The sequence below is a fragment of the Lacerta agilis genome, chromosome 5, assembly GCF_009819535.1.
Source record: "Lacerta agilis isolate rLacAgi1 chromosome 5, rLacAgi1.pri, whole genome shotgun sequence".
Lineage (NCBI taxonomy): Eukaryota > Metazoa > Chordata > Lepidosauria > Squamata > Lacertidae > Lacerta > Lacerta agilis.
In genome coordinates, this window is record NC_046316.1 from 27,015,412 (window position 1) to 27,027,964 (window position 12,553).

Consider the following 12,553-nt stretch of genomic DNA (forward strand, 5'->3'; position numbering starts at 1 on the left):
CCTATTAAAGCCATTTAAATTGGTGCCCATTATTACATTGCCTGGTAGCAAATTGCAGCTGTGTGAAGAAGTCCTGCTCCCCCCCCCCACCTCAATTATTCACCATTTTTTAAAACTAAAAAGCTCTAAATGTTGTGACTCGATCATTTTGGTCGTCTTCTTCTGAACTTTCCCTGGGTGTCCTCTCTTCTTCCTAGACTCTGAAAGGTAGCTCTGTAAGCGTCAAGCATGACTGGATTATGAAACTATGGACTCTCATGTGGGACTGGGACTAACATCTATCTCCCTAGTTCCAGATTCCAGTCCTACAAGGGTATCTTCCAGATGCATCGCCAATGAAATATTATCAAAGAGAGAGTGCAACTTATAAGGGTGCCAAAGGATGGTGCTACTAGCTGTTGTGTGTGTGTGTGTGTGTGTGTATACATATATATATCCATCATAGTTAGTGTGCATTTAAAATATGATTTGCTGTAAATTGCACACACAATGTATAGGTTTATCTGTTTAACACCTGCATCAGATATATCTATTTTGCTTTGATTATAATGTATGTCAAATTCACTATAATTGTTTTACGATTTTTTAAATTTCAGCTTTCTTTGAAAAGCCTATGAAATATATATATTAATTTGAGTGAAGCATCAGTATGAAACAGCAGAATTATTAATACCACAAAGATGTTTAATCCTACCAATTATATTCCATTTCAAATAACGTCAAGTCTTTCATAAATTTGCACTACATGGAAAAAATTCTTTGTCATCAAAAGTAGACATTGTTTCGCACTTAAATCCTATTGATTGTGCTAGCTGTCTTCATTAATCTACATTCAACTCAAGTATGTAGCAACTGGCTGCATTTCACTACATAGTACACCGGGGAATATTATCACTAGACAAGTTAATAAGACACAGAATTTCCCTCTCGTCTAAAGCTACAAAGGGGCTTCTTTACAGAACATGAGAGAAAGGTGCATGGAAGGCCCAGGAGTAACTGGAGATGGTTAACAAAACTATCTGCCTTCATATGGTGATGGAGATTTGCTAATGGAATTGGAAGGAAAACTTCAGAAATGGCAACAGAAGATTGCACCATTAATTTGTATGAATCCTTTGCAAATTGTTTCCTCTCCATTGCACCCCAAACGAGGCAGTCTGGAAGAGACACATCAGTTGCTCAGATAACGGAAACAAAAGTGGTCCACAGGAATCCTTACCAATGGCCTCCAGGATAAGCGTATAGTATGGGATGGTTTCTCTATCCAGGCTGACGACTGTTCTAACTACTCCATCCCTAAAACCGACACTGAACTTTCCATCCTGGTTCCCACCTATAAAAAGGGGGGAAAGGAAAGAAGAAGAAGGAGGAATTCAAAGAAGAACGAGGGCACAGATTTTTTTTATAAAAAAACTACACACTTGTATTTGGGAATATGAAATGATGTGCATGACCACCTACAAACCCTACATGTCAATCACTCTGTACACAAGATGTGAAAGGTAATGCTTTCAGAATGATTTATCCACCCTAGTCAGTCTTTTTGCCCTGAGTATGTTTTTTGCTACAAGAAATTTTTACAGTTTTAGTTCTGATTGTGGTACATTAATGCACAAAAAGGTCAACAGCATCAGGGACTCATGATCAAAGTTCTGGAATGAAAAATGGATTCAAAAATTCAAGAAAAATGAGAACACATACTCCCAATTACGGTTTACACGTTTTAGTTGTTATATACACAAATATAAACTTGTTTCAGGCGATTTTTGACTATCGTGGCCTGAGAATCGCAGTTTAGTCAGCCATATCTAGGCTCTTTATAGTGCTACAGTTCCCATAGTTCCTGGGTAGACCTCCAATAGCTAAATTGGTCTGAAACTGGCTTCCAGTTATAATGCAGAAACATCCCCTATTACTTACACAGAAGACACAAAACCACCTATGTCCCTGTGGTACAGGATTATGGGAGACTTGCCTACGGGAACAATCCTCGGCACAATAGACTGGCATAAAGCAAGACAGTGTAAATGAAGTCAGAGTAAAGTTACAACAGATCCATACCAAGTTCAGCAGCAACAAGCCTTTGAAATAATGTTTTACAGCCTAAGTCCCCCCCCCCCGCCGCCCCAGCTCAGTTGGTAATCAGTCTGGTAATCCAGAGATATGCTGCATCCTAAGGTGCTCATCCCGGTAGATCTTGGCGCAGGATTGTCTCCGACCTAAGCGCGTCACAGAAATTCAAAGGCATTTAAGGATTCAGTGTGAATTGTGTGTTTCCCAAAAGCATTTCTAAGAGTGCTTAGAATTTACATGGAACAGCAAAATGCAAGCCATATTGCCAGTGCTGTGGCCCAAATTAGAGATTTCAAGGACTCCATCTCAGCCTCACTTGTTTTAAGTTGCTGTTGAATCACGGTGGCTTTATTGCTTTAAAGGCTTTCCAAGGTTTCATGGCTTGATAATTGTGCAATGCTTTTTTTTCAATCTACATTAAATATATTGAGTCTTGATTCCCCCCCCCCCCACCGCTATAATGTAATACTGTACATTAACCAATAATGGTACAATAAAGCTAGAGTGTGCCATTGGGGACTCTGAGCAGCAGAGGGCGAGAATGGACAAGTTTTAGAGCCTTCGGAAATAATACATGCTTGTGGAACGCCACTCCAGATCCAATAATCCAAGCAGGGGGGGGGGGCAGTGGCACCAGAGGCATAGGAAAGTCAGGTGGTACCTGGTGAGGAAAATTTCTTGTCCCCTCCCCCATTCCCCCCCTTGCAAAAATGGTTTTACGTTATTTCATATTTTCTTACAAAGGAATAATAACAAGTAATAATAATAATAAAAACTTTTATTTACATCCCGCCCACCCCGGCCGAAGTCGGGTTCAGGGTTGGTAACATCAGATATATAACATTGGTATAAAATCAAACAATAATTAAATTAACTCCTAAAAACATCTCAAAATCAAATTAAAGTCTAATTAGATGGCTTTCCACAGGGTTAGGGTTGGGAACAGTAAGTCCTCCACTGAACTGAAATTTCAGCCTTCACGACACAGGAAAACAGCCAAGTAAACAGCTATTTTGGTGGAGGAGGGTCAAGATATTAACCAATATGCATGAAATTTCATATATATCTATATAATCCCTAGTATAGTAAGATAAGACCTTCAGAGCAGGCATTTTTTTTTTATAAAAAAAAGTTTTTTTATGAACCGCCCTAGTAGGGCAGTAACTGTTCCTTGATAATTTGTCACCCCTCCATTATGGAACATGGGGCGGACTGCCCCCTACACCCCCCCCTTGCTAAGCCCCTGAGTGGCACCCAATAAAGAAAACTTACTTGTTTTTGGTAAGATCTGAGCCAGGACTTTCATACCTGGTTGGTTTCAGTGGGATTGTAAGGTGTGCATACTTTTAGGTCCCACTGATTTCAATTAAAAGTGAGATCGCAGGCCTGCCAAGTTTGTGACCCAGCAAGCTGAAATACCCCATCAGCCATGTATGACAGTTCGTCACAGGTCAATTAATCACCTACTTTTGCTTCTTGCAAAAAAACTTTTAAAAGGGGGGCCGGTCAAGTTCTTTTTTATTTTGTTTTTGCCAATGGCTTCTACAGTATAAACAAAACAAAAAAACAAAGTCTGTGTGTGTGTGTGTGTGTGTGGAGGGGTGGGGGAATAACACATAGTCGATCACATAACAGACCATAATGTGTACGTAACAGGCTGCATTTGGCCTGGTGATTCACAAATTGAGCTAGCCAGAATCACACACGACGTATGTATGCTGTGTATGTTTAGGGAAGTTTTTTAATGGTTGATGTTTTGTAGTGTTTTTAATATTCTGTTGGGAGCCGCCCAGAGTGGCTGAGGAAACCCAGCCAGATGGACAGGGTATAAGGAATAAATTATCGCCATTATTATTACTACTATACATAAATATTTTCTGCTGACGTCAGTGAGGCTCAACCTTGGCTAGATTATGTTGCATGTTTGTAATGCTTCCTGCGCATTGTTGTTAGCAAACATTAATCCACACACAGAATGGCCGAGGTCTTCCAGGAAGTGCGGCTTTTATACAGCAGCTCAGATGCTGCACAGCTTGTTTTTGCTTATCCCAACTGTGTTGGGAGAATTATCAAAACAGCAGAGAGTATTATTGGCTGTTCACTCTCTACCTTAGAATGTATCTATACCATCAGGTGCCACAGAAAGGCATTAGACATATCAAGAGACCCATTGCACCCTGGTCACCGTTTCTTTGAGCTTCTGCCATCAGGATGGAGATACAGGACAACGAAGGCGAGAACGAGCCATCTCAAGAACAGTTTCTTTCCGAGAGCAATTTTGGCCTTAAATGGAAACTCTGGACTCTGAAGTCATCTCAGTTTATTGTCATATTGCCCTGTATTGTACTGCGTTTATTAGTATTTTTAAATTATGCGGAGTGCCTTATTTGAGTTGATATAGCAATCGTGGAATTTCGTTGTTGGACAATGACAATAAAGATCTATTCTATTCTATTCTATTCTATTCTAAAAACATGGTTTAGGAAACTTTCATTTAGAGAGGCAGGCTGTCCCTTATTGCTTACCACTCAAAAATATAACTACTACAGGTTGTGCACAGGGACACAGGCTGCATCGTGCGCCATATTGGATGGCATTGCGGCCAAGGGCCCAAACAGTTCCATGATGTAGATGCCCTGTTTAGGAAGAGGTATCTCAAATGTTGAACACCCTGTTTCTGGACTTGAAATGATAGCCTACTACACGTGGCTGACCTATTCTGAAGGAGGAATCGTATAAAAATTCCAAAAGGAACATGCGGACATACTCAGAACTTATCTGCTATATGGAAGTAGCTCCTTACAAAGAAGATGAAGACCTATTTTCACACCATTGTCTACATCAGAATATGACCAACCAGGCTGCACTACAGCAAGCACTGCAAATGAGTTCGGCGACAATGCCTTTCTCAAATTGTCATATCCACATTCTGCAGACATAAGGCAGCTGATGACTCTTTCAGTCTGATGAAGCATAGATAATTCTCTGGAGCAAACAACCCAAAACAGTTCTGCTATCATTTGCAAAGCATCATAGGGAAACATATGCAAATCCCCATGCAAATTAGCCGTTGCAAACCTAACAGCAGGATGAAAAGCCCCCTTGGCTGTCTTCATTTACATGAATTTCCCCACACTGCTTTGCACCAATACTCTGCACGACGGCAGTGCCACAACATATTCCCAAGGGGGAAAGGGAGGCTGGTTACAAACCAAGGAAGAGATGCTTCCCCAGGAATCAAGCTAGAGAAGTGGGGGTGGTTTGAAATAGCCATGAACCACTCCCAAATAAGTATGCAAGAGAAGGGAGAGGAGAAAGAGCACTACTTGGTGACAGATGGAGGAGCAGAATTATGTGATGGTTTCCTTTGCATGGAGTTAAGGGGAGAGAGGCCAAACCTTTAATAAACCAAGAGTTGGCTTATTTTTGTTCTGCGCTAATAGGATTTTATGCCTTTTCAGTGTTACCCACCCTGAGCTTTGGGGCTAGGAGAAAGTTTCAAGATCTCATTTTTTTTTTGAAGTTTTTGAGCTATTTTTAAGGAAATTCACCAAAACCTACACTTCCAGATTTCCCCAGACATTTCAGCGATTTCCACCAGATGGGCAAATCCTGGCAATGTCCGGGAAATTCCGGACGAATGCCAACCCTAGGAGAGGCTAAAATCCGAAAGGAAGAAAAAGGAGGACACGGCAATAAGGACTGACTAGTGTTCTCTGCCCCCTCTGAACTACAGTACGTGGCTTCTACTTCCAAAGTGCACCAGAAAGGCTTGATACCTGTGATGAAATAACTCAGCTCGGCATTGAGACCCACATCAGCGTCGGTGCAGTTGAGGCGGACCACTTTGAAATCACGAGGTACGTTTTCAGGAAGCGATACGTTGTAGACAGCTGGGAAGAAGGTGGGGTTCTCATCATTCACATCTAAAACTACAAGAGAGAATTTGGTCAAGGTCGACTCTGAGCCATACTTCAAAGCCATAGCTGGCACAGCTAAAAGGTGCAGCGTCAGCCAGTGTAAGAAGCCATGCGTTTGGTTATCCCATTGTTTCTATGCGTATTAGAATAAAATTAATTGTAGAGTTGGAAGGGACTCCCAAGGGGCATCTAAATCCAATCCCCTGCAATTCTGGAATCCCGCCTACAGCCGTCCCTCGGTGGGCTTGGACCACCAACCTTCTGATTAACAGCCAGGTGCCCAGACCCGTTGCGCCACCTTAGGGACTGCCATAGAAGTTCAGTTAGGGATCAGAACTATGCCACATCAGCTACCCCCTAAAAAAAGCCCATTCAAGGAAGTAGGAGAAAGGGCAAACAGGCAGTGGTGAAATGGACTGTGGGAGTTCCAGAGTTATAAATAGTTAAGAATCATAATTTTTTTATCATTGACATTCTTCAATTCTGAGGTATGTTCACAACATTTCAATACATACAAATATGTTCTATTCCTAGACACCCGGAAGTAAAGCTGCGGAGACTTTCTTCTATTATCATATAGCAGAAAGTATCTGGAATAACCAAACAGAAACTCTTTCCAAAGTGCATCATAGATTGTGTTTAAAAACTCCTTAAAAACTAGCTACAAATGTCTTGGGTCAAACCTAAAACAAATTAGCACTTTTTATTTAAAAAAGTATTTTAAACATGAACTAATAGTAACAGGTTAAACATTTCATTGGAGTGGCTGTGTTGGTCCAATAAAGACTGCCCTCCAAACTCTTTTGGATCTTACCCGACTTTCTTTGTTATCATCACTACAACCATGCGCATAACAACTTCTAGAGCAGCTATACACTTAGAATAGCCAACACAAACAAAAAGGGTGGGTTCTTGCATTGCTTTAGCAGAATGGGAGCTGCAGCCCACCTGCTCATCGCGAAAAGCTCCAGAAACCCATACTGCTGCTCTTTCCCATGAGGGTTGGTAGCATAGGGAACAGCGACAGCATGGGCTCCTCTCATATTATCCAGGGTTTCTCTTTGCTCAGCATGGGAAGTGGGGTGAAGGCACACCTTCCCCCTCTCTTTCTGCCACCTCCATTCTTTCATTTTTAAAATCTCTCTTTCTCTTTTGGACAGCCCCTTTCATTTTACTCCTCCTTGCCACCTGCACAAAATCAAACCAAGGTTTGCCCACCTTTGCCCTAGCCCTCACAATGTTGGAGGAACGGCTCCTAAAGAGCGACAGCAGCATTCTTGGCAGTTTAAAAATTGTTGTGGAAAAATTCTGGAATTGCAACAGCAGGACCGGGCGAGATTTTCAAGCCTCCTTGGCAGAGCCATTGGTGGGGGGGTTGTTTGCATCAAAATTTGCATATTCAACAAGGTAGAACTTTTACATTTTACTCTCTAGTCAAGTTACACATTTCTCCTCCTCTCCCTCGGCTGTTTCGGATGGGCATTTTCCCAGCCTCTGTGCTGTGCAATCATTGAGCATTTAAGCCACTGGTAGGCAACCTAAGTCCCGGGGGCCAGATGCAGACCAATGGTCTGGGAATCAGTGTGTTTTTACATGAGTAGAATGTGTCCTTTTATTTAAAATGCATCTCTGGGTTATTTGTAGGGCATAGGAATTCGTTCTTTTTTTTCTTTCAAAATACAGTCCAGTCCACCACATGGTCTGAGGGACAGTGGACCGGCCCATGGCTGAAAAAGGTTGCTGACCCCTGATTTAAGCCAGTGGTTCCCAACCTTTTTTGGCCATGCCCCACCTAAGCATCTCTAAAATCCTGGTGCCTTCCCCTGCGACATATAATTCTTATTATTCAAAAAGTGAACTCCTATTCACTCAGAGGATGCCTAAAAGGCCATTAACTTGGTTGAACTCATTCTTGAATTTCCCCCTCCCCCCAAAAAATCAAATTGCCCCCCTGTGGGGCGTGTGCCACACGTTGGGAACCATGGATTTAAGCCCTAGTTTGACTCAACCTAAGCACAGAAAATTATCTGAAGGTATTAGACAAGGTGAAGAAGAAGAAGAAGAAGAAGAAGAAGAAGAAGAAGAGGAGGAGGAGGAGGAGGAGGAGGAGGAGGAGGAGGAGGAGGAGGAATTTGGATTTGATATCCCGCTTTATCACTACCCGAAGGAGTCTCAAAGCGGCTAACATTCTCCTTTCCCTTCCTCTCCCACAACAAACACTCTGTGAGGTGAGTGGGCCTGAGAGACTTCAAAGAAGTGTGACTAGCCCAAGGTCACCCAGCAGCTGCATGTGGAGGAACAGGAAAGTGAACCCGGTTCACCAGATTATGGGACAACCGCTCTTAACCACTACACCACACTGGTTCTGAGAAACCACACTGAGAAATCCTATTTGAAATACAAACAACCACTCACACTAAATACATTATTATTATTATTATTATTATTATTATTATTATTATTATTATTATTAAAAAGAATGACACAGCAGTAACAGTGAGAGAGCATCCAGAGTGTTTCAGTTCTTCAGTCACCTCTGACCGTGAGAGTGCTGGTAGAACTCTTGGACGGCACTCCTGCATCACTTGCGACTACCCTGAGGTAGTACTCGGCAATCCTTTCCCTGTCTAGAACAGCTGTGGAGTTGATAAGACCACTGCTGCTGTCGATGACAAAGTCCATCCTAGGCATGCCCACCTGCATACGGTATGTCACTTGACCATTCAAGCCTTCATCAAGGTCAATGGCTACCACCTGAGACAGAAAGCAAAAAGTGAAGCACAACGTTCTGATGAGTTTCCCCCCTCTCATAAAGGTGAAACTTTAAGATCCCAACAGAATGACATTATCACTTCCCACGGCCTTAACATGGCCTTAACTCAAGTGTGGGGCTACCTAGTGCTACCTGGTTCATTAAAAATAAAACGAAGTCGTTGCCAAAATTGTTCCTGAGATAGCCCCATGGTGCCTGCAATTTGCACTGCAAAAAGATGTCCCACTGGAACTAATGGGAACTCTTTTTTTTTGCACTTAAGGGCAAAGCAATACAGTTCAGATCACATGCAGAGCAGCAAAAGAACCAGCGCTACTAGTCCCTTGAATGTGTTCACCTTTTTCTTGAACAGACTATGCTGAAAGAGATGGACTAAGGCTGCTGAACTCACATTCAGCTATAAAGAAAAGTGGGTGAATTAATGATCTGATGTCACGAGAGGGTTTCAGTCTATCAGTTCCTCTTTTTAGCTTTCTCAACTTCCTCTTGGCTTATTTCAACAAGTAGTACAGAATGCAGATAGAAGTCAGGTGTGATCATCAGCGAGGAAATGTATGAGACATTTGCTACCTGAAAACATTCTGGGGCACTGGTTTTACTGAAAGCTACAGTAAAACTGCAGTGAGTAAAGTACCACTACTGCTCAGCACTACATCTGCAACAGAAGCCCAAACAGTTCTGTTTTTTAAAAAGAAACACCTTTCAGCAAGTACATGGTTGAAATTGAAAGTAACGCCGATTCACCTGGAAAACGGATGACCCTGCTGGAAGTCCCTCGGGAATCTCAGTGATAAAAGGTAAATTCTGGAAAGCGGGGTCGTTGTCATTGAGATCCAGCAGGTTTACAAACACTGTGGCACTGCTGGTGGCTCGTAATGGTGGTCTTCCACCTGCAGAGTTCAGAAGAGTCACAATTAACCCCATGAGCACCCCAAATATTGAAAAAGAAAATTTCTAATATTTTGTCTTAGCAAACCTCTATATATGAAGAAGAAGAAAAAACCCCTGCTCATCCCTCTTCAAGTAATTGGCAATTCACTTTCAATAGAAAAAAAAAATCAGACTTGGGAAATGTCAGAGCGATAACAAAACCGTTAAAATAAATTGCAGAAGTATGAGTGTAGAAGCTAGCATTTATCTAATTTTAAGCAATCTATAATTGTTGCTACTCCTGCTACGAATCTATTATGGGGGAAAGTTATAGAGGGATGAGGTTTTTTTAATCAAAAGCACAAAATATACAAGAATGTGACAGCTAGTATGTAAGAATGTATAGCAGGTAGTTAACTGAGCGCTAAAGTATTCACAGAACAATTGAAACAAGCGTACGATCAGTGACGGAGACCACAATCTTCCTCATGAGCTCAGCTTCCTGGGGGTTTGGATTTTCTCTGTCCAGGACAACCCCTGTTGTCCGAATCTTCCCTGTGGTGCTGTTAAGACTGTAGAATTTATTTGGCGGTCTAATGCTGTACACGAGGGAACCGTTTTCTGCCAGGTCTGGGTCAAAAGCTACCACCTACAGAGATCAAAAGAGTGATGGTATATTGGTAGGAGACCAAAAATAAATAAACCCCTTTTCATTTTTTTTAAGTACATCTTTATAGCTGGCTTCTAAACTGAAGCATAAAACAGAAAAGATCCGGAATAAAAGCATGACTCCAATTCCATTCGCTTAAGTACACAACACAGTCTCATTGAAGAAGCTGGCCTGATGCCCTTTTTGCGGTATAGCAACTGTCACCATGGCTGATGTGCCAGTGAAAAAATGTCCAAGCAAAACAGAATAATTGAATGCAGGTGAATCAGAATTATGTTGCCCCTTCCTTGCACAGGATCATTCCACTTACAGCATTTCAGTTAAGCTGGGAGGCCATGAAGTTTGGGGAGTTTAAAACACATTAAAGATGTTCAAAATGCTTTTTTTTTGCATGTCCTTCCCTTCTAAAAAATAATTTTGTTTGGTTTTACAAAACACCCTGTCACAGCTTTGTGGCCTTTTCTAATCTTTCTAACTCAACCTGGATGTACTAGCTGCCCACCAAATGATCACTTTCCTTTTTGGACAGACCATATCCCCAGATATTATTCCCATGGCTCCTTTCCTAACACTGCATTTATTTTTATTTATGCCTAGTGAGTTTTTCTTTCCATTTTGTTCTTGTTTTCAAATGCAATATCTGTGCTTATGCGTACTTGCGATTTCTATTGGCTTTTCCCTTGTTTATTTCCTTTGTTATTGTTACATTGAAGTTGAAAATAAACAAAAAATTACGATCTAAAAAATAAAACACACTATCATAACCAAACATAGTTGCAATCATAGTTACTTTAGTACAACCCTGCACAATCCATGCTAATTGCTAAATGACACTGCTCATTTGTATATTGCAATTAATTTGCAAATAGCTGCAACATTTCAGTTTGCTGGCAGAGTGTTGCAAGGGCCTTTGTATTCCTTGAGATGCAACTCCTGTTTGCCAACTGTGTATATCCACTGGGTGGAAGGGGGAGATTAGAAAGGATGCAAAATGAAGTTCATTGCGTTATTAAGAGACAGGTGTCTGTGGAAAAGGAAATTAGCCTGGTTGCCTTGACAAAAAAATAAATAAACAAATTCCTTCTTCGCTCCCCCATTCAGAGTGAGTTGCATGAGAGGGTTTCATCTGCTCTTTGTGACATCACTATGTACCCAATCAGATTTGACTACTGGGGAACTTCACTAATGACAAATGAAACCCTCTTACTGCCCTAACCCTGAATAGTGAATGTGTCCCTGCGCTAAGGCAACAGGATGAGTACCCTCTATCATAGTCTTACCTCACACTGTCTCTTTAATTCAGAATGAGGACAATGAAGTGGCATTGCTTGCCCTCAATAAAATCCTCATGTAGTCAGAAATGACTGGTTGCCCCACATTCTCATGCTCACAACATGATTCCCATTTGACTTGGATCACACTGTATAAAACTGTCTTTTGTTTTTAATCATCCCCAAAGGGGAATACAGGACAGCGGCTGCAAATACATATGCGCTATGTTTTAATTTGTAAAGACTTCTGAATATATGCTGAAGTATTTGCAAGACCAGAAGATGCATCTAAATGTGACAAACAGGCCATGAATCGTTGGAAGTGCCGTTCTCCATATTCCTCTTCATCTTTTAAGATACACAGAGGCTACTTTGTTTCATGCTCCGTTTTGTAGTAGACAGAGCCTTCTTTGCAGTGGCACCTACCTTGTGAAACTCCCTGACTAGTGTCATCTGCTAAGAACCATTTTCTGAAGACTACCTTTTCCCTGCAACTTTTCGCACTGGCGAGTAAACTGCAAATGTTTTCATTGCTGCTGGTGTTCTGGCTTTGACCTGTTTTTTGTTTTGTTTTGTTTAGTATTTAAACCTTTTTGAAAGTGGCATGCTTTTTATTTTGATGGTGTGTATTTATATTTTTCTAAGACGTCTTCAGGACTACAGATACCTGGTTAAAAATGATTGTTTATATTTTAGTTTATTTAAGTTACTCATATTTATTTACCCCCTTTTCCTCCAAGGAGCTCAAAGGCAGACTAGGCCGAGACAGTGACTGGTCCAAGGTCAACCAGTGAGCTTCATGGCTGAGTAGGGATTCGAAGAGTGGTCTCCTAGGTCACAGTTTGACACTAACCATCACACCACAGTAGGAGCGAACAACAAATTACACACAATAAGAATGAAGATACGACTTAAAGAATATTGCGTCTCCTACAAGGAGACTGGAAAGGTAACTTCAAGGTGGGGGGGGGGGGAA

The 12,553-nt window shown here is 41.5% G+C and overlaps 1 protein-coding gene across 1 annotated transcript in view; it reads right to left on the reverse strand.

The window, feature by feature from the left end:
- The window catches only part of CDH23 (cadherin related 23), a 364,543-nt gene that overhangs the window by 108,018 nt on the left and 243,972 nt on the right, over positions 1-12,553 (reverse strand). Inside the window, 5 exon segments of the mRNA XM_033149078.1 lie at positions 1,220-1,333; positions 5,853-6,005; positions 8,528-8,747; positions 9,511-9,656; positions 10,096-10,285. Of these exon segments, the coding sequence (XP_033004969.1) occupies positions 1,220-1,333; positions 5,853-6,005; positions 8,528-8,747; positions 9,511-9,656; positions 10,096-10,285 (823 nt within the window).